Source organism: Cervus elaphus, chromosome 20 (assembly GCF_910594005.1).
Source record: "Cervus elaphus chromosome 20, mCerEla1.1, whole genome shotgun sequence".
Lineage (NCBI taxonomy): Eukaryota > Metazoa > Chordata > Mammalia > Artiodactyla > Cervidae > Cervus > Cervus elaphus.
This window is the reverse complement of record NC_057834.1, coordinates 39,799,110-39,818,969: the sequence shown is the minus strand read 5'-3', so window position 1 is coordinate 39,818,969 and position 19,860 is coordinate 39,799,110. Positions and strand designations below refer to the sequence as shown.

General features: G+C 42.8%; 2 protein-coding genes and 2 non-coding genes across 4 annotated transcripts; 2 read left to right on the top strand and 2 right to left on the bottom strand.

The window, feature by feature from the left end:
- Positions 1 to 2,817: 2,817 nt before the first annotated feature.
- Positions 2,818 to 4,809, top strand: SNAPIN (SNAP associated protein). Its single transcript, XM_043877531.1, has 4 exons — positions 2,818 to 3,046; positions 3,308 to 3,354; positions 3,585 to 3,703; positions 4,196 to 4,809. The coding sequence occupies exons 1-4, from the start codon at positions 2,904 to 2,906 to the stop codon at positions 4,295 to 4,297; spliced, it is 411 nt and encodes a 136-aa protein (XP_043733466.1). The 5' UTR covers positions 2,818 to 2,903; the 3' UTR covers positions 4,298 to 4,809.
- A 183-nt stretch (positions 4,810 to 4,992) lies between these two features.
- On the bottom strand, positions 4,993 to 11,630 carry ILF2 (interleukin enhancer binding factor 2). Its single transcript, XM_043877530.1, has 14 exons — positions 11,530 to 11,630; positions 10,770 to 10,829; positions 10,509 to 10,551; positions 10,049 to 10,153; positions 9,597 to 9,674; positions 9,203 to 9,305; positions 8,645 to 8,710; positions 8,055 to 8,171; positions 7,495 to 7,573; positions 6,639 to 6,726; positions 6,170 to 6,231; positions 5,977 to 6,091; positions 5,672 to 5,762; positions 4,993 to 5,524 (listed from the first exon to the last, which is right to left on the bottom strand). Exons 1-14 carry the CDS (start codon positions 11,532 to 11,534, stop codon positions 5,364 to 5,366), a joined length of 1,173 nt encoding a protein of 390 aa, XP_043733465.1. The 5' UTR covers positions 11,535 to 11,630; the 3' UTR covers positions 4,993 to 5,363.
- Positions 11,631 to 11,865: 235 nt separating this feature from the next.
- Positions 11,866 to 11,937, top strand: TRNAM-CAU. The gene has a single exon. It is a non-coding gene; the product is annotated as a tRNA-Met (tRNA).
- Positions 11,938 to 15,009: 3,072 nt separating this feature from the next.
- Positions 15,010 to 15,116, bottom strand: LOC122678479. Its single transcript, XR_006336149.1, has one exon. It is a non-coding gene; the product is annotated as a U6 spliceosomal RNA (small nuclear RNA).
- Positions 15,117 to 19,860: the final 4,744 nt, after the last annotated feature.

The window sequence follows — 19,860 nt, the reverse complement described above, 5'->3', positions numbered from 1 at the left end:
TTGTGCTTCCACTGCAGAGGGTACAGGTTTGATCCCTGGTCAGAGAACTAAAGTGAAAGTGTTAGTTGCTCAGTCATGTCCAACTCTTTAGAACCCCATGGACTGTAGCCTGCCAGGCTCCTCTATGTCCATGGAATTCTCCAGTCAAGAATACTGGAGTGGGTAGTCATTCCCTCCTCCAGGGATCTTCTTGACCCAGGGATCAAACCCATGGATCCTACATCTCCTGTATTGGCAGGCAGATTCTTTACCACTAGCACCACCTGGGGGAGAAGGCAATGGCACCCCACTCCAGTACTCACATGGACGGAGGAGCTTGGTAGGCTGCAGTCCATGGGGTCGCTAAGAGTAGGACACAACTGAGCAACTTCACTTTCACTTTTCACTTTCATGCATTGGAGAAGGAAACGGCAACTCACTCCAGTGTTCTTGCCTGGAGAATCCCAGGGACGGGGGAGCCTGGTGGGCTGCCGTCTATGGTGTCGCACAGAGTCAGACACGACTGAAGCGACTTAGCAGCAGCAGCAGCAGCAGCAGCACATGGGAAGCACATGGCTGTAAGAGTTGGACCATAAAGAAGGTTGAGTGCTGAAGAAAAGATGTTTTGGAATTGTAGTACTGGAAAAGACTCCTGAGAGTCCTTTAGACTGCAAAGAGATCAAACCAGTCCATCCTAAAGGAAATCAACCTTGAATATTCATTGGAAGGACTGATGCTAAAATCAAAGCTCCAATACTTTGGCTGCCTGATGCAAAGAGCTAACTCATTGGACAGGATCCTGATGCTGAAAAAGACTGAAGACAAAAGGAGAAGGGGGCGGCAGAAGATGAGATGGTTAAATAGCATCACCAACTCAATGGACATGAATTTGAGCAAATTCCAGGAAATAGTGAAGGACAGAGGAGCCTGTGCTTTAGACCATGGGGTCACAAAGAATGACTGAGTAACAACACTAACAGGAAACTAAAATCTGGCAAGCCATGAGATGTGGACAAAAAAAGACTTTCAGGATCTTAGTTCCTAGGCCAGGGATTAAACCCAGGTCCTTGGCAGTGAAAGCACACAATCCTAACCACTGTACCATCGGGGAATTCCCAAGCAGTTTTCTTGTCTTAAAATAGGAACTTTATTTCATCAGATCTCAAGACTGAATATTTTGATGCCCATTTTTTTGTGAGCCACTGGAACACATTAGGATTTTAGAGACAGAGGGTTGTGCCTCTTGTTGAGAGTTCAACAAGAGATGTAAACTCTCTGGAAAGCCATGAAAAACAAAAGTAAGGAAACTTTTTGAGGGTAGAAAAAAATACAAATATGGAAACATGCAGGTTAAATTTTTTTCCCTGTGGCAAAATCTATATTACATAAAAATTAGCACTTTAATCATTTTTAAGTGTAAGGTTCAGTGGCATTGAGTAAACTCACATTATTGTGAAACTATCACCACTGCTCATCTCTAGAACTAAAAGCTATGACAAACCTAGACAGCATATTAAAAAGCAGAGACATTACTTTGCCAACAAAGGTCTGTCTAGTCAAAGCTATGGTTTTTCCAGTAGTCAAGGATGGATGCGAGGGTTGGACCATAAAGAAGGCTGGGCTCCAAAGAACTGATGCTTTTGAACTGCGGTGTTGGAGAAGACTCTTGAGAGTCCCTTAGACAGCAAGAAGATCAACACAGTCAGTCTTACAGGATATCAATCCTAAACATTCATTGGAAGGACTAATGCTGAAGTTCCAATACTTGGCCACCTGATGCAAAGAGTTGACTCACTAGAAAAGACCCTGATGCTGGGAAAGATTGAAGCTGGAGGAGAAGGGGTCAACAGAGGAGATGGTTGGGTGGCATCACTGACTCAATGAACATGACTTTGAGCAAGCTCCGGGAGATGGTGATGGACAGGGAAGCCTGGCGTGATGCAGTCCATGGGGTCTCAAAGAGTCAGCTGAGCGGCTGAACAACAACAACAAATACTGAAACTGTATCTGTTGAGCAACAAATCCCCATTCCCCTCAGCCCCTGACAACACTGTTCTGATAGACAAAACCACATTTTAGCTCCACAAATTTGACTGCTATAGGTACTTCATATAAGCAGGACTATTAAATATTTGATCTTCTGGGTCTGGCTTATCTCACTTAGCATAATATCTTCACATTTAACCCATATCATAGCACACACCAGAATTTCATTCCTTCTTAAGGCTGAATGATATTCAGATTCAGTTTTGTATATATTTTAGTGCCATTAAAAATACACTTAAATTTAGAAATATATTATGACTATCATTTGGATTTCCCACAAAATTAACATGGGAAAGCTATGAACAATAGGGTATGTAAGCAATTATTCTTCAACATTGGAGAAAACAAAAAGTACCACTCCCAAAACGGTTCCTTTGGACTTCCTTGGTGGCTCAGACGGTAAAGCGTCTGCCTACAATACAGGAGACCCGGGTTCAATCCCTGGGTCGGGAAGATCTCCTGGAGAAGAAAATAGCAACTCACACCAGTATTCTTGCCTGGTAGGCTACAGTCCTTTGACTCGCAAAGAGTTGGACACGACTCCGCGACTTCACTTTCACTTTCAGCTCTTGAAGTCTGGAAACTTTCTCAACCAGTCACTTCAAAGCCTACAAAGAACTACAACTCCCAGTAGCGAAACTTTCTCAACCAGTCACTTCAAAGCCTAAAGAGAACTACAACTCCCAGTAGCTCTAGGTCCTGTCCCTTCGCTTCTCTCAGTCCCGCCCCGCCCCTCTGGCTCCAGAGACTGCATTTCCCAGAAACCCCTGGCAGGGTCGGAGACGGCACTCCCCGCGCGCCCCCTGGCGGCGAACTTTGGCGCGGCTTAAGTTCCCGGCGGCCTTCGCGGCGGGTTCCGGGCGTAAGGGCAGTTCGTGATGGCGGGGGCTGGTTCCGCCGCTGTGTCCGGTGCAGGGACGCCCGTGGCGGGGCCCGCAGGCCGCGACCTCTTCGCCGAGGGGCTCCTCGAGTTCCTGAGACCGGCTGTGCAGCAGCTTGACTCTCACGTCCACGCCGTCAGGTGCCCTGGAGGGCAGGTTGGGGCGGGGCCTCTCCTGGATTTGGCTTTTTAGGGGCGGGACCAAGAAAGGGCGGAGACAAGATGAGTTCGCTGGCGTTCTGGCGCGACTACAAGTGGGGAAACATTGGAAGCGGAGCCGACTGGCGGGAGGGCGTGCAGGTGGAGGCAAAAGCTGGCTTCTCTAAGCACTTGGGAAACACACAGGGGAGGTTTTTGATTCCATTAACTGTCTGACCGTGTAGGCCTCGTACCTTTTTGCAGAGAGAGCCAAGTAGAGCTCCGGGAACAAATTGACAACCTAGCCACCGGTGAGTAAGCATCCCTGTGTATCCTGGATCCTACAACTGACTTCAGTACCTATCCGTTTTGCTTACCTCTTGGGCTGGGTTTTTCTCACTTGCTTCTAGGGCTGCTGACTCCTAAGTTTCTAGTGACAGTATCCATTTGGTAAAGAGTGTTTTCCATAACATTTACTAGCTTACTTGTCCCAAGAACAAGGCCATTAGGTGTTTAGTTGCCTCTTCCTTCCATTTCCCAGAACTGTGCCGTATCAATGAGGATCAGAAAGTGGCCCTGGATCTCGACCCCTATGTGAAGAAGCTCCTTAATGCCCGACGACGAGTCGTCTTGGTCAATAACATCCTACAGAATGCCCAGGTAAAGGAATTTCCTACCAACAGTAATTCAAGGTACTTTCCGATTTTCTTTTTTTTTTTTTTTCTTTTTCTTTTTTTTGCTCCTCTGTCCCTGGGATTCTCCAGGCAAGAATACTGGAGTGGGTTGCCATTTCCTTCTCCAGTGATAAAGTATGAAGTGAGTGAAGTGAAGTCGCTCAGTTGTGTCCAACTTCTCGCGACCCCATGGACCGCAGCCCACCAGGCTCCTCCGTCCATGGGATTTTCCAGGCAAGAGTACTGGAGTGGGTTGCCTTCTCCTTCTCCAACTTTCCGATTTTCAAAAGGTGTCATGAAGTCCCCAGCACAATGAAAGTCACCGTCATTTTTAGTCTTTGGGGAAAGAGAGCTGTCAACTAAAACTTACTGTTCTTAACCTTGAGATGAAGCCTAAGATATTTTCCAGCACCTAGTTGACAGCGAGCTCTAAATCCTTTGACAGGATAGTTATCTGATTCCAAATCTTGTTTTGTAGGAACGGCTGAGGCGGCTAAACCACAGCGTGGCCAAGGAAACAGCCCGAAGGAGAGCAATGTTGGATTCAGGAGTTTACCCCTCTGGTTCCCCAAGCAAGTAACAGGCCAGAAGATGGCCCATGGCCACAGTATAGCACGACTACTATTCCCCAGCTGCCTGTTTCCTCCAGGATGCCCTGTAGGTGTTGGGACATCAAAAAGGCAGCCCGGTGGTTTGTTTGAAACACTTCAAAGTCTTACCCATTTATGCGGGGCCCAAAGAAACCTGTGTACAGCAGGACTCAGGATCCCAAAGGATTTATTATGGCTCTTACTTCCAGGAATGAGTTGAAGCTTCTGCATTTTTTTCTAAGCTGTGTCAAGGCCCACTTCCTGTACCATCTCTGAGCCTCATTAACAAGGGAGGGGCTTCCTGTTACATGCCAGGTGGTTGGACCTGGGCAGAATGTCCTCTGTGACTTCCAGTTTTCCTTTGTTTACACTAAGGATTGAGAGGAAAGGACAGGCAAAGTCAAGGTGAATGACCCATCTACTCCCTTTTGTTGACTGCACTGGCTTGACTACTGTAGCAGTGTTACTAGAAATATTTCATTCAATAAATGCTTAAATGGTAGTCCAGTTTACTCTGGTATATGGAAGTGTTCCAAGAGTTTTCTACATTAATTCAAATATAGCTTCAAACTGAGATCAAGCATTAACAATGAAAAAAACTGAAGTATCATTTTCAGTGAAGAGTACAGAAAGTAAATGGAAGCAAAATGATTGCCAGATGCCAAGGAAGAACAGTACCAAGAGCCCTACTAGGAAGTACTTTAATCTTTTTTCTTAGAAAAAAAAAATCCAAACACTAACAGTTCACAACATTTCAACAAAGTACTGGCTTAGAGAGGTTTCAGGAGCTGGGGATTCTAGAATATTAGGAAGAAAAGTTGGTATCTTGCTTCACTGTAGATGGATGGCACAGGTCATAAACGGGAGACTTCTGATTACTAAGACAGTTTCAGAACCCAGTGGAATGATACTTCCTTCTATAGTCTTTCTTTAAAAATCTTCCTTCCTGTCTCCCTTACTCCCTCAGAAATGCCACCACATAAAGCCCAGTAGCAGTCAGCTTAGGCTCCAGTCTTCCCCTTGGGTAAGAAAGGGGGTGGTGAAGAGATAAGGAGGTCACTCCTGAGTCTCCATGCTTTCCTCTTCCTCTCCTTGAGGTGGCTCTTCTGTATTCTCCTCCTCTTCCTCTCCTTCCTTCTTCTCTGGTGGCTTCTCATAAGCCTTTTCTGAAGGTGTCACTATCACTCCATCCCAGGTAGATATTTCAGAAGCAAGATCTAGAAGAGAAGAAAAGGTGACTTCAGACAAGTAGCCCAACATCCAAGTCATGACCTACACAGTGGATACATGAAGACCACTGAGTGCAGTTACTTTGTAGATCACAGAGTATCATGAAGAACCCCTGCCCCACAGTGGTCACTCACAGCTGGCATCACCCTCCTGGCCAAGGATCTTCCTAAAGCCACCATGTGAGAGGATCCGGACCAGAGTCTGAGCTGTGTAGCAGACCATATCCTGAGGGAGGGCAAAGTAAGAGTAAATTAGCAAGGAGAAACAAAATACCTTCTCATTTCATGACAACTGAGATGAAGAAAACTTTTAACTTCAAAACCAAAATTTGTGAGAACCCCCAAATCTCTGACCACTAAGATCACATTTCCTTTGCTTTCTGACAAAGGATGTTCAAGAGGGGGGCACAATGGACCATTTCATAGCTGCACCAATATACCTGCTGTTCCAGAGTCATGACTGTGTGTACTCTGAAGTTGCCACTCTCACAGGGGTCTGTGATACCCACCGACCCTGGCAGGAACAGTCCTGCAGCCAGAATCTGCAGGCATCGTCTGAAACATGGAGAGGTATTAGAAGAACACACAAGACAACGTACAGTCAAACCCCAAACCCAAAGCAGCATGCTATACCTGTATGCCACGTTTAGGGCCAAAGGCTGTCTGGTAGGATTGTTCATCACGGCATAGTGTCCCTACAAGAAAAGCCGGTAAGTGTGCCATAAAGTGGCAATTCTATCTTCAAACAAATTAAAACTTTAAACCATCATGAAGAAAACTTTCATGTTCAAGAAGCAGCTTTGAAATGACTGCTCATTCAGTAATTTCTCTCCATTACCACATTAATGACAATAGTAATGAAAAAGATAAAGGAGCAGTAATAACGACCCATTTAACTGAATACTCCAAAAGCCCAAGAAATAATCAACATTGAATCTGTTGGATTACCTGTCCACTAATGAGATTTCTTCTTTTTTTTTTGGTCCCCCCATTCCTTTAAGATTTCTTTTAATCTGTACCAAGTTTCATTTTATGGTAGGTTTCAGACTAACTACTGATTTATAGGGTGGATCAGGAATTCCAGTTGCCCTTCATTACTTACAAGTAGGTCAAGTATCCAAGGAGTGAGGGGCTCAAAGCCAGGAAAACGAATCCTCAGGTCCTTCAGCAGTCTGATGAGAACTTTAACTCTGAAGGTAAGAGGCACCAGGAATTAAAAGCAGTAACAGATCATTAAACAAATCAGAGAATATAACAAAAAGGAAACAGACCTACAGATACAGAGAACAAGCTAGTGGTTATGAATGGGGAGAGAGAAGGGGAAGGGGCACAATAGGAGTCATGGGATTAAGAGGTACAAACTACTACATATAAAATAAATGTTACAAGGATACACTGTACAAGATGGGCATTTTATAACCTTTAAAAATTAAAGCAATAAAATTTTACTTCCATACCTAAGGCACAGAGCTGAAGCTACTGCCAGAATTATTCCCTTCTTTCCCTCAACCTAAGTTGTTTGAAGTGAAGTGAAAGTCACTCACTTGTATCCGACTCTTTGTAACACCATGGACCATATAGTCCATGGAATTCTCCAGGCCAGAATACTGGAGTGGGTAGCCATTCCCTTCTCCAGGGGATCTTCCCCACCCAGGGATCAAACACTAGGTCTCCCACATTGCGGGTGGATTCTTTGCCAGCTGAGCCACCAGGGAAGACCAGGAATACTGGAGTAGGTAGCCTATCCCTTCTCCAGGGGATCTTCCCAACCCAGGAATTGAACTGGGGTCTCCTGCATTGCAGGTGGATTCTTTACCAGTTGAGCTACCAGGTACTTCAGGTAAAAAAAAAATCAAAATCCAGACAGAAAATCAGTCAAAAACAGTTGTCAGAGGTTATCATGCTGTTCAATGTAGTTAGAAGGATTAGGATCTATCTTCATTCAAACAGGGACTCACGTGGACTGAGAAGCATTTTCCTCAAACCAGCGGGCATGTCGGATGGCTGCTAAGGCACTCTGTAACACCTTGATATCCACTAGAAGACAAGCATGGCATCCACCAAGATGAAACATTCCGATTACTGAGCAAGCAATTCAATTCCACTGCCACGCTCCAAGAACTCAGAAGGAGGACAGGGTGATTTAGTAATTCCTTGAACTAATCCCCATGTCCTCAGATCAGCAAATCCCCAAATCACTGTTCCTTCCCTAAACCAGATCTGGAAGCATGAGAGAGCCCCAATTTTCTCCAAAAGTCTACCCCCTCCATAAATATTTCCTCAGTCCTTTTTCTTAAGTCCTCAAACTGCTTTCTTGGCCTGGCTGTTTTTGACAACTTCATTAGCAAGCTGATAAAACTGCTTCCAAATTACAAAGGAAGACAGCAAAGTTTGGGGGAAAACTTGGGTCCCCAAAAGGTATCATGTGGAATAGCAACAAATGAAGTAAATTCAACAGCATTTGATACCATGTTTTGAATTTCCCCCAAATTTCACAGCAGTATAATAAAGGACTAACAGTGGAGTTCTGGGTCCAGTTTTCGGAGGTTTGGTGGCACTGTTGTAATGAGAATCTTCACTGTAGCATCAGAAGAGCTGATTTCAAAGCCAGTTTCATTGGTCAGCATGGTCAAAACTGAAATAAGAAAAATCAGAAGTTGCACTCACATTTCCATTAGATGACCAAAGGTAAATCCAGGATGAGGGTAGGGGAACAGATACTTATTTATCTATTGATTTATCTAACAGATCTATCTCTCTGTTATTGTTTATTTGTTATTTACTCAGCTACGGGATCTTAGTTCCCCAACCAGGGATCAAACCCATGCCCCCTGCATTGGTAGTGCAGAATCTTAACAACTGGATCACTAACTAGGGAAGTCCCAGGTTTTTAAAAACAGCAACAGTCCAGAGTCAGAATTGAGAATACAGAATTTTAAAAGTAAGGGAAATCAATTAGATTTTGAACGCTGGTGATCTCTGCTAGAAACTTCCCCAACATAAAACTCTGCACTCACTCTTCCTTCTAGCCTGACCTGACTGTTAAGATGTACTTATAAAGCTGGCTGCTGTGACCACTGTGTTACATGTTCAGCAACAAACTCAAACCTTCAGAAGGATCTTGTGCTCTCAGGCTCTCCACGACCTTGTTTCCTAGTGCAGCAACAGCTTCCACTAGATTGAGAGAGGAAAAGAGATAATAAAGATAATTATTTTAGTAGACTTTCTATATGTCTCAAAGCAACTCTGCACTCTGATTTTCGCCGAGCAAGGATAAGCAACTGAATACACACTTTTACAAGGGGAAGTTTGTAAAAACAGAGAAACTGAGGGCTCAGCGACACCTCCTCCTTTACACACACCTCTTTTCCACAGTAGGGATTTTTATCAGTGGGACTAATGCCATTTTGGCCTGGATAATTCTTTGTTTGGGGTTGGGAGGTCGGGTCTGTCTTGTCCATTGTAGGATGCTTAGCAGCAGCCCTGGCCTCTACCAGAAGACATTAGCCTCAAACATCTCCAGACACTGCCAAATGTCCCCTGGGGAGCAAAGTCTGTCCTGCAGTAACTGGTCATACATTCTTTCACACACAGCACACATTTAGATCCCTATGCCTCGAATCCAACTGCTATGTTCTGCTGCTGTGGCCAGAGAGGCACACTCACATGTTGGCAAAATCTTTAGGATCACCACCAGGTCAGCCACATTGTGTCCTGTAGTCATTGTTCCCTTTTTATATGATCCCACTTGTCGGACTTCTTCAATTTGCTGTTGGAAAAGGGATTTAAGAAAGAAAAAACAAAACTTAGAAGTGAGAAGCTTATTACCCAGATTTGGAAGTAGCAGAGTTCAAATCATATCCCAAAATGAGCAATGAAAAGCCTGATTCATCACGATGAATCTGGTCCCCAAGACCAGCACTACAAAGGAATTCCACTGTACTTTCCCATTCCAAGAGTGGCTTTGAATAAGCATCTGAAGAATTAAGCGACAGGAACCAAGGAAACTTTCACACTACCATGGCTTCCCTTTCCTAGGACTAAATCTTCAAAAACTTACCACTTCAAATGTCCCTGGAGCCACAATCAAATTGTCAATCACATTGTTTATTTTTGTCACCAGGGAAAGGATAGAGGCCTGAAAGATAGCAGGAAACAAAAATACCCTCAGGTGAAACACTAAGCAACTTTTCATCAAGTTTGACTGTTTTCCCCAATTCCTTCAATATGAGATGAATCAACACCTACACAGGATTCTGAGAACACCCTGACCCTCCCAGCCTTGAATATGCCAGAAGAGAAAACTTTTTGATCCCAAAGACAGATTCCCCAGTGATAATATGAATGCACATGTAACCTGTTTATACACTCACCCACAATGAAAAATTACCCACAATGAAAAATAATTAAACTTATGGAGTTCAGGCTCTGATAACAGTAACCTCACCAAGTAACTGTTTACTTCTCTAGCTTCCTTCATGAAATCTCAGGAAGAAAACCAACAGAATATACCTGTTCAGCAGAATTAGGAGCGAGGTCCTGATTCCTCTTCAACAAGGCCTCACTGAAGGAAGTTTCATCAGGTGCTGGCTTGACCCGGGGAAAAGCCATTTCACACTAGACAAGAAATAAACTACTATATACTACTTACCAAAAATAATATACAACAGATTTTGCTGTTGCCACAACACACAAAAAGAGACAATTCTACAACACTTATGCTCTCACTACCCTTATATTAACAGATAAGGCAGTGATACAATTAACTGTTCAGACCAAAGATTATAATCATGTTACTGTCAATTGTAATGAAGGAACTATCTTCCCCACCCAGGTTACACTGTTTCTGTATGTATACCAACACAGATGACTCAAAACCTCCCTTTTTCTACTTCAACTACCGTATGACTTCATTAACAGGGAAATGCCAGGTTCCAAGAAACAACAACTGAATAGTGGCCAAGGTACTCACCAAATAGAAGTCAAACGGAATATGTGGCACAAAGGGCCTGAACCTAAAAAGCAGAAAAACAATTCCAGATTACTCACCACATAAATCAAATTGACTTCACATCATGGGGCCAAACTCATTTATCAAGAGAGCATGAGAAGAATACTTTTAAACTACAGCTGGATCTCAACAAGGCAGGTAAGATTACTCCACTCCAAACTCCTATTTAGATGACTGAAACGGAAACCAACGGGCACAGAGATGCTAAAAACTGGCACTCACCCTCCTCCTGGGCCTCCTCTGGAACCAAAGCGCCCGCCACGACCTCGGCCTCTGTCACCCCTAGAAATGCATTATTAACACATTTTAACTTTGTTTTCACCTCGTTGAAGCAATCTCCTCGATAGCGGGCATATGATTTCAAGTTAGCCTACCTCTATCGCTCTGCGCTTCCCTTTGGAAGCCAAACGATCCCATTCTCACTTACACTTCTACACCTTCCAAATGTCCAGGCTCACTCCCCATGACTGAATAACTGAATCACATCAAATCACATTAAATACTGACGAGGCTCAGAGAGCCCTACAAGAAACACCCCATAACTGCCGGGTCCCGCCAACCCTAATACTTCGGAGACTAATGTGATTGCAGTAAATGTAGTAAAAGCATCTATCAGGCGTATCTGTATGTCAAGCGCCTGACATTGAGGATGAATGAGACACGTTCCAGCCTTCTCAGTCCAAATAGGGGGTGTGGAGGTGCTCCTCCCGGAACCTGAAGACACCCCCTCATCTGAACCCCCCCAGAGATCGAACAGTCGAAACCGCCTCCCGACTCCTGGGCCCCACCCCCCATCCCCGGCCAAGTTTCCCCGCCTCCACTGCCCCCGACCTCCCCCAATCTCTTAGACCCGGAGTTCCCAGGTTTCCGTGCAACCCCCAGGTACATGGCCCTTTCCAGTCCGCCGACTCCTTTCGGACCAACTTCCTAAAGTTTTCGGTCGAATACCTGAAACCTCTCCAGGGCACCCCACAGCCCTTACCTCATGGCGTCCTAGATCCCGAACAATGGAGGCCACACCAACCGCCCCTTTCCTCTGGGGACCCGAGAACTGGAGAGGCAGCTTGCCGGCGTGTCCCAACAAACTCCAGCGCGATTGGCTCCCGCCGTACTCCGCTGCCTGTGCCTATTGGTTTGCTTTGGCAAACCGGTTTATTGAGCCAATGAAAAGGGCCTGCTATGTCAGTAACTAGCCAATAAGAACGGGTTAGACATTAACGCCCTTTTGCAGACACTAGGGAGCGCTGTGTAAAGAAGTTACGATGGCTGACATCTAGAGACCTGACTATATAATTCTTGAGAGAGACGAAATTGTGGAAGCAGAGTGGCGCAGCGGAAGCGTGCTGGGCCCATAACCCAGAGGTCGATGGATCGAAACCATCCTCTGCTAGCCGTGTTTTTCTTTTTCTCCTGGGACAGGGACAGTTTTTCTGTTTTAAATTTCTTCAGTAAATGTAACTACCGTAATCCTACTTTTTCTCCCTCAAAAATGCAGCCTTTAAAAGCTGTTTTTGCCATCTGCGAGTGAAATGGAAAAAGCAAGCGAAATCATGTAGGAAGGGATTTTAGGTGACTGTGAACACTACATGTCTGGATGTGGTTCATAGAAACTCTTGAGGCAGGAGAAACGGATATGAGTATGTATGTGTGTTGATTGACTCAGAGAGGGAAAGTACTGATGGTGAGGGACTAGAAGGGACAGGGAGACAGCCTTTGGAAAGAGAGCTCAGAAAAGGAGGGCAAGGGAAACGACAGGAGAGAAGGACCAGCCCCCTGCCATTTTTTGTCCAGTTTCCTCTCCTTTCTCCTTTCCTCATTCTACAACCTCTCTGGCAGATTCCACCTTTATGCAAAGTTTCACAGCCACGTATATGGATGTACTGTGGTTGCATTTACATCAATTCATATTACTATGTGCTTTTTGTCCTTCCTATAATCCTACTTATCCTCCTTGCCTTCTTTTGTATTGATTACTATTTACTATTCCTTCCCTCCTTCTGTCAATTGAGAGTTCCCACTCTGTTTCTACATTTCTAGTGGTTACCCTAAAAATTATGACGCGCCTCCTTGATTGTCAAAGTCTAACTTTATAAAATCTTTTCCCTTCTCGAGAAAAATGCAAGAATAATTTAATTCCATTTACCACCATCTCTCCCTCCAGAATTGTATATATTGTTGTGTAACTCCTTTAAGTACTATATTGGTGTATTATTTACTACAGCAGAATGCACAGACCTTAAGTCTACAGCTCGATTAATTGTGAGTAATATATTTTGCCCAGGTAACCACCACACAGATTAACATAAAACATTTTTATCACCTCAAAAAATTCACTGATACTCCTTTGCCCTTCTCCTAGAGGCAATCACTATTCTAATTTCTATTATCAGAGATTACTTTTGCTGTTGTTCACATAAAAGGACTCACATCCTATGTACTCTTTTTCTGTCTAACTTCTTTTGTTTGATCCATTTAAAAATTCTTCTGAAGTTTTGCGTCTGTCAGCAATTTGTTCCCTTTTATTATGAGTAGCATTCCATTGCATAAATATTCCACAGTTTGTTTACCCATTCTCCTGTGTTGAATACAGGACCTCTGACTGGCTGAGACACAAGCTAATACATTTGGGTGGTTTCCAGTTTGAAGCCTTTATGAATAAAGCTGCAACGACCATTTTTGTACAAGATTCTTGTGAGATGCAATTGTTTCTGTTGGCTAAGTGTAGATGTATATGTTTACAGAATTTAAATTCCATATATATTTTCAATCCCATAGGACATTAATGCTTACTAAGGCAATGGTCACTGAGATTTACCATTTTTAAAGCTCTTTATTTCTTCCTGTATCCGCAACACTATGGAATAATACTCCTTCTTCAGAATTAGTGCCCTTCTGCTGGTGGCTAACTTTCTTGTTTTCAGCTTCTCTGAATACATCTTTAGTTCACCTTTGTTTTTGAAGGACATTTTCTCTAGATATGTAATTCCAAACTGGAAGTCATTTTCTTTCAGCACATTTACAATATTATTTTATTATTTATGGCTTCCATTTTTGCTGTGAAAAAAGAGTTGTTAGTTAAATGATTGCTCTTCTGAGAGTAACCAACCCTCTTTTTTCTGATTGTCTTTAAAGATTTTAAAGACTGCCAGGAGAAATATCAATAACCTCAGATATGCAGATGACCCCACTCTAATGGCAGAAAACGAAGAGGAACTAAAGAGCCTCCTGATGAAGGTGAAAGAGGAGAGTGAAAAAACTGGCTTAAAATTCAACATTCAAAAAACAAAGATCATGGCATCCGGTCCCATCCTTTCATGGCCAATAGATGGGGGAAAAGTGGAAACAGTGGCAGATTTTATTTTCTTGGGCTCCAAAATGACTGGGGATGATGCCTGCAGTCATGAAATTAAAAGACACTTGCTCCTTGGAAGGGAAGCTATGACAAACCCAGACAACATATTAAAACCAGAGACATCACTCTGCTGACAAATGTCCCTACAGTCAAAGCTATGGTTTTTCCAATAGTCATACAAATTTAACAATTGGATCATAAGGAAGGTTGAGCACTGAAGAATAGACGCTTTCAAATTGTGGTGCTGGAGAAGACTCTTGAGAGTCCATTTGGACTGCAAGGGGATCAAGCCAGTCAATGCTAAAGGAAATTAACGTTGAATACTCATTGGAATGACTGAAACTGAAGTTGAAGTTCCAATATTTTAGCCTCCTGATGTGGAGATCAGACTCATTGGAAAAGTCCCTGATGCTGGGAAAGATTGAAGGCAAAAGGAGAAGAGGGAAGCAAAGGATGAGGTGGTCAGATAGCATCACCGACTCAATAGACATGAATTTGAGCAAACTCCAGGAGATAGTAAAGGACAGGGAAGCCTGGAGCACTGCAGTTCACAGGATTGCAAAGAGATGGACATGAGTTAGCGACTGAACAACAATCATAGTGTCACACAGTAACTAATTTGTTTTAGATTTAAAAGTAAGACCAAAACTTTTTCAATTACACTCTCACATCCAGCAAATTGTATTATACAGTAAATATTTTCAATGACAAATAAGTGATGCCAGGTACTCACTAATGGATTTAATTATGATCCTAATACCATAATCAGTGAAGGACTAGGAAGCCTGGAGTTTGTAGTCCATGGAGTCACAGAGTCGGACATGAGTCGACTCATTGGAAAAGACCCTGATGCTGGGAAAGATTGAAGGCAGAAGGAGAAAGTGGGGACAGAGAATGAGATGGTTGGATAGCATCATCGACTCAAGGAACATGAGTCTGAGCAAACTACAGGAGACAGAGAAAAACAGGGAAACCTGGCGTGCTGCAGTCTATGGGGTCACAAGGAGTCAGACATGACTGAGAGACAAATCTTTTATTTCCTGCAGTTTCACTCTGATGGTTCCAGGTATGGATTATTATTTTTATTTTTTTATTTTTATTTATTTATTTGTTTTTATGGAACGCTTCACGAATCTGCGTGTCATCCTTGCGCAGGGGCCATGCTAATCTTCTCTGTATCGTTCCAATTTTAGTATATGTGCTACCGAAGCGAGCATGGATTATTATTATTTTTTTTTTGGATTATTATTTTTAATCTTGAGATTTGTTGAGCTTCTTGAATCTGTGACTTGAGGTATATATTTTTTAAGTTTCTCAGCCACTGTCTCTTTAAATATTGCTTCTACCCTATTATTTCCCTCCCTCCTTAGCTCCAAATAAAGGTGAGCCAGACTTTCTCATGATATCGTTTATACCTGCAACCTCCTCTTTTTTTCCCCCTAACTTCCTCTTTTATATTTTTCATTCCTTTTTGTCCATGCTTCATTCTGAGTGGTTTCTTCTTTGCTTTCTTCCAATTCATTACTTACTCCTCACTTGAGTCTAACTTGCTCTTAAACCCATCAGTTGGTTCTTAAGTTTGGGCTTTTGACTATTTCAAGACTGGATTTTCTGTTTACTTCCGGTTTCCCCTATTCCTGGGTTTCCCCTAAGAGAGCAGCCTTTCAGGATCCTAACCCTAAATAGGAAGATGGTTTACCCGGGTGATCATCTTTGGGGACATTTGGACTCCAACCTTCTGTCTCACTTGCCCCATGTAGCCTATTTTCTGCCACCAATTTTGTTTTTTTTTGTTTGTTTGTTTTTTCTTTTCTTTTTTTTTCCAATTTCTCCTTTATTTATTTATTTACTTTTTTCAGTGGGTTTTGTCATACATTGATATGAATCAGCCATAGAGTTACACGTATTCCCCATCCCGATCCCCCCTCCCACCTCCCTCTCCACCCGATTCCTCTGGGTCTTCCCAGTGCACCAGGCCCGAGCACTTGTCTCATGCATCCCACCTGGGCTGGTGATCTGTTTCACCATAGATAATATACATGCTGTTCTTTCGAAACATCCCACCCTCACCTTCTCCCACAGAGTTCAAAAGTCTGTTCTGTACTTCTATGTCTCTTTTTCTGTTTTGCATATAGGGTTATCGTTACCATCTTTCTAAATTCCATATGTGTTAGTATGCTGCAATGTTATCTTCCTGGCTTACTTCACTCTGTATAATGGTCTGCCACCAATTTTGGATCAGCAAATGACTCCAGGGGGAAAAGGCCTCTGGTCTCCTGCTTTCCTGTCCTTTCATGCTTTCACTGTCTTCCTAGATTGTTGATTTTCAAAAGCATTTCATCTACCATTTTTTAGTTATCTTCAGCTCAGCTTGAGGGTTGGACAAATTATTTAAGCCACCGTGGATAAAAGGGAAGCTCAATTACTAAGTTAGATTTCTAGTCTAGTTCTCCTGAGTTCCACTTCCACTATTTCAATGGCTTATTGGATACCTCCACTTGGGTATCTACAGGCATCTCAAAACCAATAAACTAAAATAGTCATCTTCCCCCCAAAACCTTTCAGCTTCTCAACTAATGGGTCAACGTTGCCTAGACTTCAGTTATTTGTATGCTGCCTTCTTTTCCTGAATTCCAATTGGTTCTACTTACAAAATATCACCCTATAATGAACAAGACCACATTATACATTTTAAATTTTGTTGAAAGGGTAGATCTCATGTTAGGTGTTCTTACACACACACACACAAAAGGACACAAGGAAATTTTTGGAGGTGATGAAAATGTGTTTTACTTTGATGTTGTGGTGATGGTTTCACCAGCATATGTGTATGTCCAAGCTCATCAAATCGTAATATATGTTACAAATGTACAGTTTATGGTATAACAGATATACTTCAGTAAAACTGTTTTATTTTTTATTTTTTTATTTCCCTGTCTCCTATCTACCTCTATAGCTTCTGGAGTCCTCCCTTTAGCATAAAGACACGCCTATCGCACAAAGCTTACATTATCCACCCGCCACTGCCTTTTCTTGCCTCTCCTCCTCAGTCACTCTTACACCCAAATACCTTACGTCTTAGATCAGGGTTGAAAACATACACTAGTGCTGCAGCCAGTGATGCAAATGAGTCACCACGATGTATAGGGACTGTGATGAGCTAGACTCATCTCAAAGAAATATTGGATCCTTGGTTTCAGATGACTGTTCATAGACAGATGCAGAATCTATATTACCAGCTCTCCAATATTTTAAGACAAGTCAGAAGTCCAAATATTCATGTGCCACCTGCTGATATAAAAATGTGGGCAATTAAATTACACACACACAAGTTGTGTGTGTGTGTGTGTGTGTGTAATTTAATTGCCCACATTCTTGGTCAATTCCAAGAGAGGAAGAGAGAGCGAGAGGACAGGTGAGATAAAACATGCCTGCCATCTGAAGTTGGTCCGTGGGCTACTGTTTGCTCTAGACCATAACAATATTCAAAATTCTCCTAAATATGTAGGAAACATACTTCAGTATTCTGCTCTCTCTGTACAGAATAACTTTCTCAACCTCCCAGCCCCTTCATGGATCACAGGCTTGTTGTGGTGAAGGGGCTTGTGTAACTCGGTGAAGCCATGAGACATGCTGTGCGGGGCCACCCAAGAAAGATGGGGCATAGTGAAGAGTTCTGACAAAATGTGGTCCCCCGGAGGAGGACATGGCAAGCCCTTCCAGTATTCTTGTTGCAAGAACCTCATGAACAGTATGAATAGGCAAAAAGATATGACACTGGAAGATGAGCTTCCTAGGTCAAAGGTGTCCAGTATGCCACTGGGGAAGAGTGGAGGGCAATTACTAATTGCTCCAGAAGGAATGCAGCGACGGGGCCAAAGTGGAAACAACACTCAGTTATGGATGTGTCTGGTGGTAAAAGTAAAGTCTGATGCTGTAAATAACAATACTGTATAGGAACCTGGAATGTTAGGTCCATGAATCAAGGTAAATTGGATGTCAAGATGACAGGAGACAGCAAGACTGAACATTGACATCTTAGGAATCAGTGAAGTAAAATGGATGGGAATGGGCGAATTTAATTCAGATGATCATTATATCTACTACTGTGGGCAAGAAACCCTTAGAAGAAAGGAAGTATGTAACCCTCATAGTCAATAGAAGAGTTCAAAATGTAGTACTTGGGTGCAACCTCAAAAATAACAGAATGATGTCTGTTCATTTTCAAGGCAAACCATTCAGTATCACAGTAATCCAAGTCTATGCACTGATACCAAAGAAGTTGAAGTCAACGGGTTCTATGAAAACCTACAAGAACTTCTAGAACTAACACCAGAAAAGATGTCCTTTTTATCATAAGGAATTGGAATGTAAAAGTAGGAATTCAAGAGATACTGGGAATAACAGGCAAGTTTGGCCTCAGAGTGGCTTCCCTGGTTGCTCAGATGGTAAAGAATCTGCCCTTAATGCAGGAGTCCTGGGTGGGGAAGAGCCCCTTGAGAATGGAATGGCTACCCACTCCAGTTTTCTTGCCTGTAGAATTCCATGGACAGAGGAGCCTGGTGGGCATTTTAACGGTCCATGGGGTCGTAAAGAGTTGGACACAACTGAGCTACTAATACTTTCACTTTCAGTTGGCCTTGGAGTACAAGATGAAGCAGGGCAAAGGCTAACAGAGTTTTGTCAAGAGAACACGCTGGTCATAGCAAACACCCTTTTCCAACAACACAAGAGATGGACATGGACATCACCGGATGGTCAATACCAAAATCAGATTGATTATATTCTTTGCGGCCAAAGATGGAGAAGCTCTATTCAGTCAGCAAAAACAAGACCAGGAGCTGACTGTGGCTCAGATCATGAGCTCCCTATTGCAAAATTCAGACTTGAATTGGAGAAAGTAGGAAACACCACTAGGTCATTCGGGTATGAGCTAAATCAAATCCCTTATGATTATAAAGTGGAGGTGACAAATAGATTCAAGGGATTAGATCTGACAGAGTGCCTGAAGAACTATGAACAGAGGTTCATAACATGTACTTGAGGCAGTGACCAAAACTATCCCAAAGGAAAAGAGATGCAAGAAGGCAAAGTGGTTGTCTGGGGAGGCTTTATAAATGACTGAAGAAAGAAGAGACACGAAAAAGCAAGGGACAAAGGGACAGATAAACTCAACTGAATGCAAAGTTACAGAGAATAGCAGGGAGAGATAAGAAAGTCTTCTTAAATGAACAGTGCAAAGAAATAGAGCAGAACAATAGAGTGGGAAAGACTAGAGAGCTCTTCAAGAAAATTGGAGATATCAAGCCAACTTTCCATGCAAGGATGGGCATGATGAAGGACAGAAACAGTAAAGACCTAACAGAAGCAGAAGAGATGAAGAGGTGGCAAGAATACACAGAAGAACTATACAAAAAAGGTCTTAATGACTGGGATAACCACGATGATGTGGTCACTCACCAAGAGCTGGACTTCTCAGAGTGTGAAGTCAAGTGAACCTTAGAAAGCATCACTACAAACAAAGCTAGTGGAGGTGATGGAATTCCAGCTGTGCTATTTCAAATCCTAAAAGATGATGCTGTGAAAGTGTTGGATTCAAGATGTCAGCAAATTTGGGAAATTCAACAGTGGCCGCAGGACTGGAAAAGATCAGTTTTCATTCCAACACCAAAGAATGTTCAAACTACTGTACAATTGGGCTCATTTAACATGATAGCAAGGTTTTGCTCAAAATCCTTCAAGCTAGGCTTCAGCAGTCTGTGAACGGAGAAGTCTAGATGTACACACTGGATTTAGAAAAGGTAGAGGAACCAAAGATCAAATTGCCAACATTTACTGGATCATAGAGAAAGCAACAGAATTCCAGAAAAACATCTATTTTGGCTTCATTGACTACACTAAAACCTTTGACTGTGTGGATCACAATAAACTGTGGAAAATTCTTCAACAGATGGGAATACC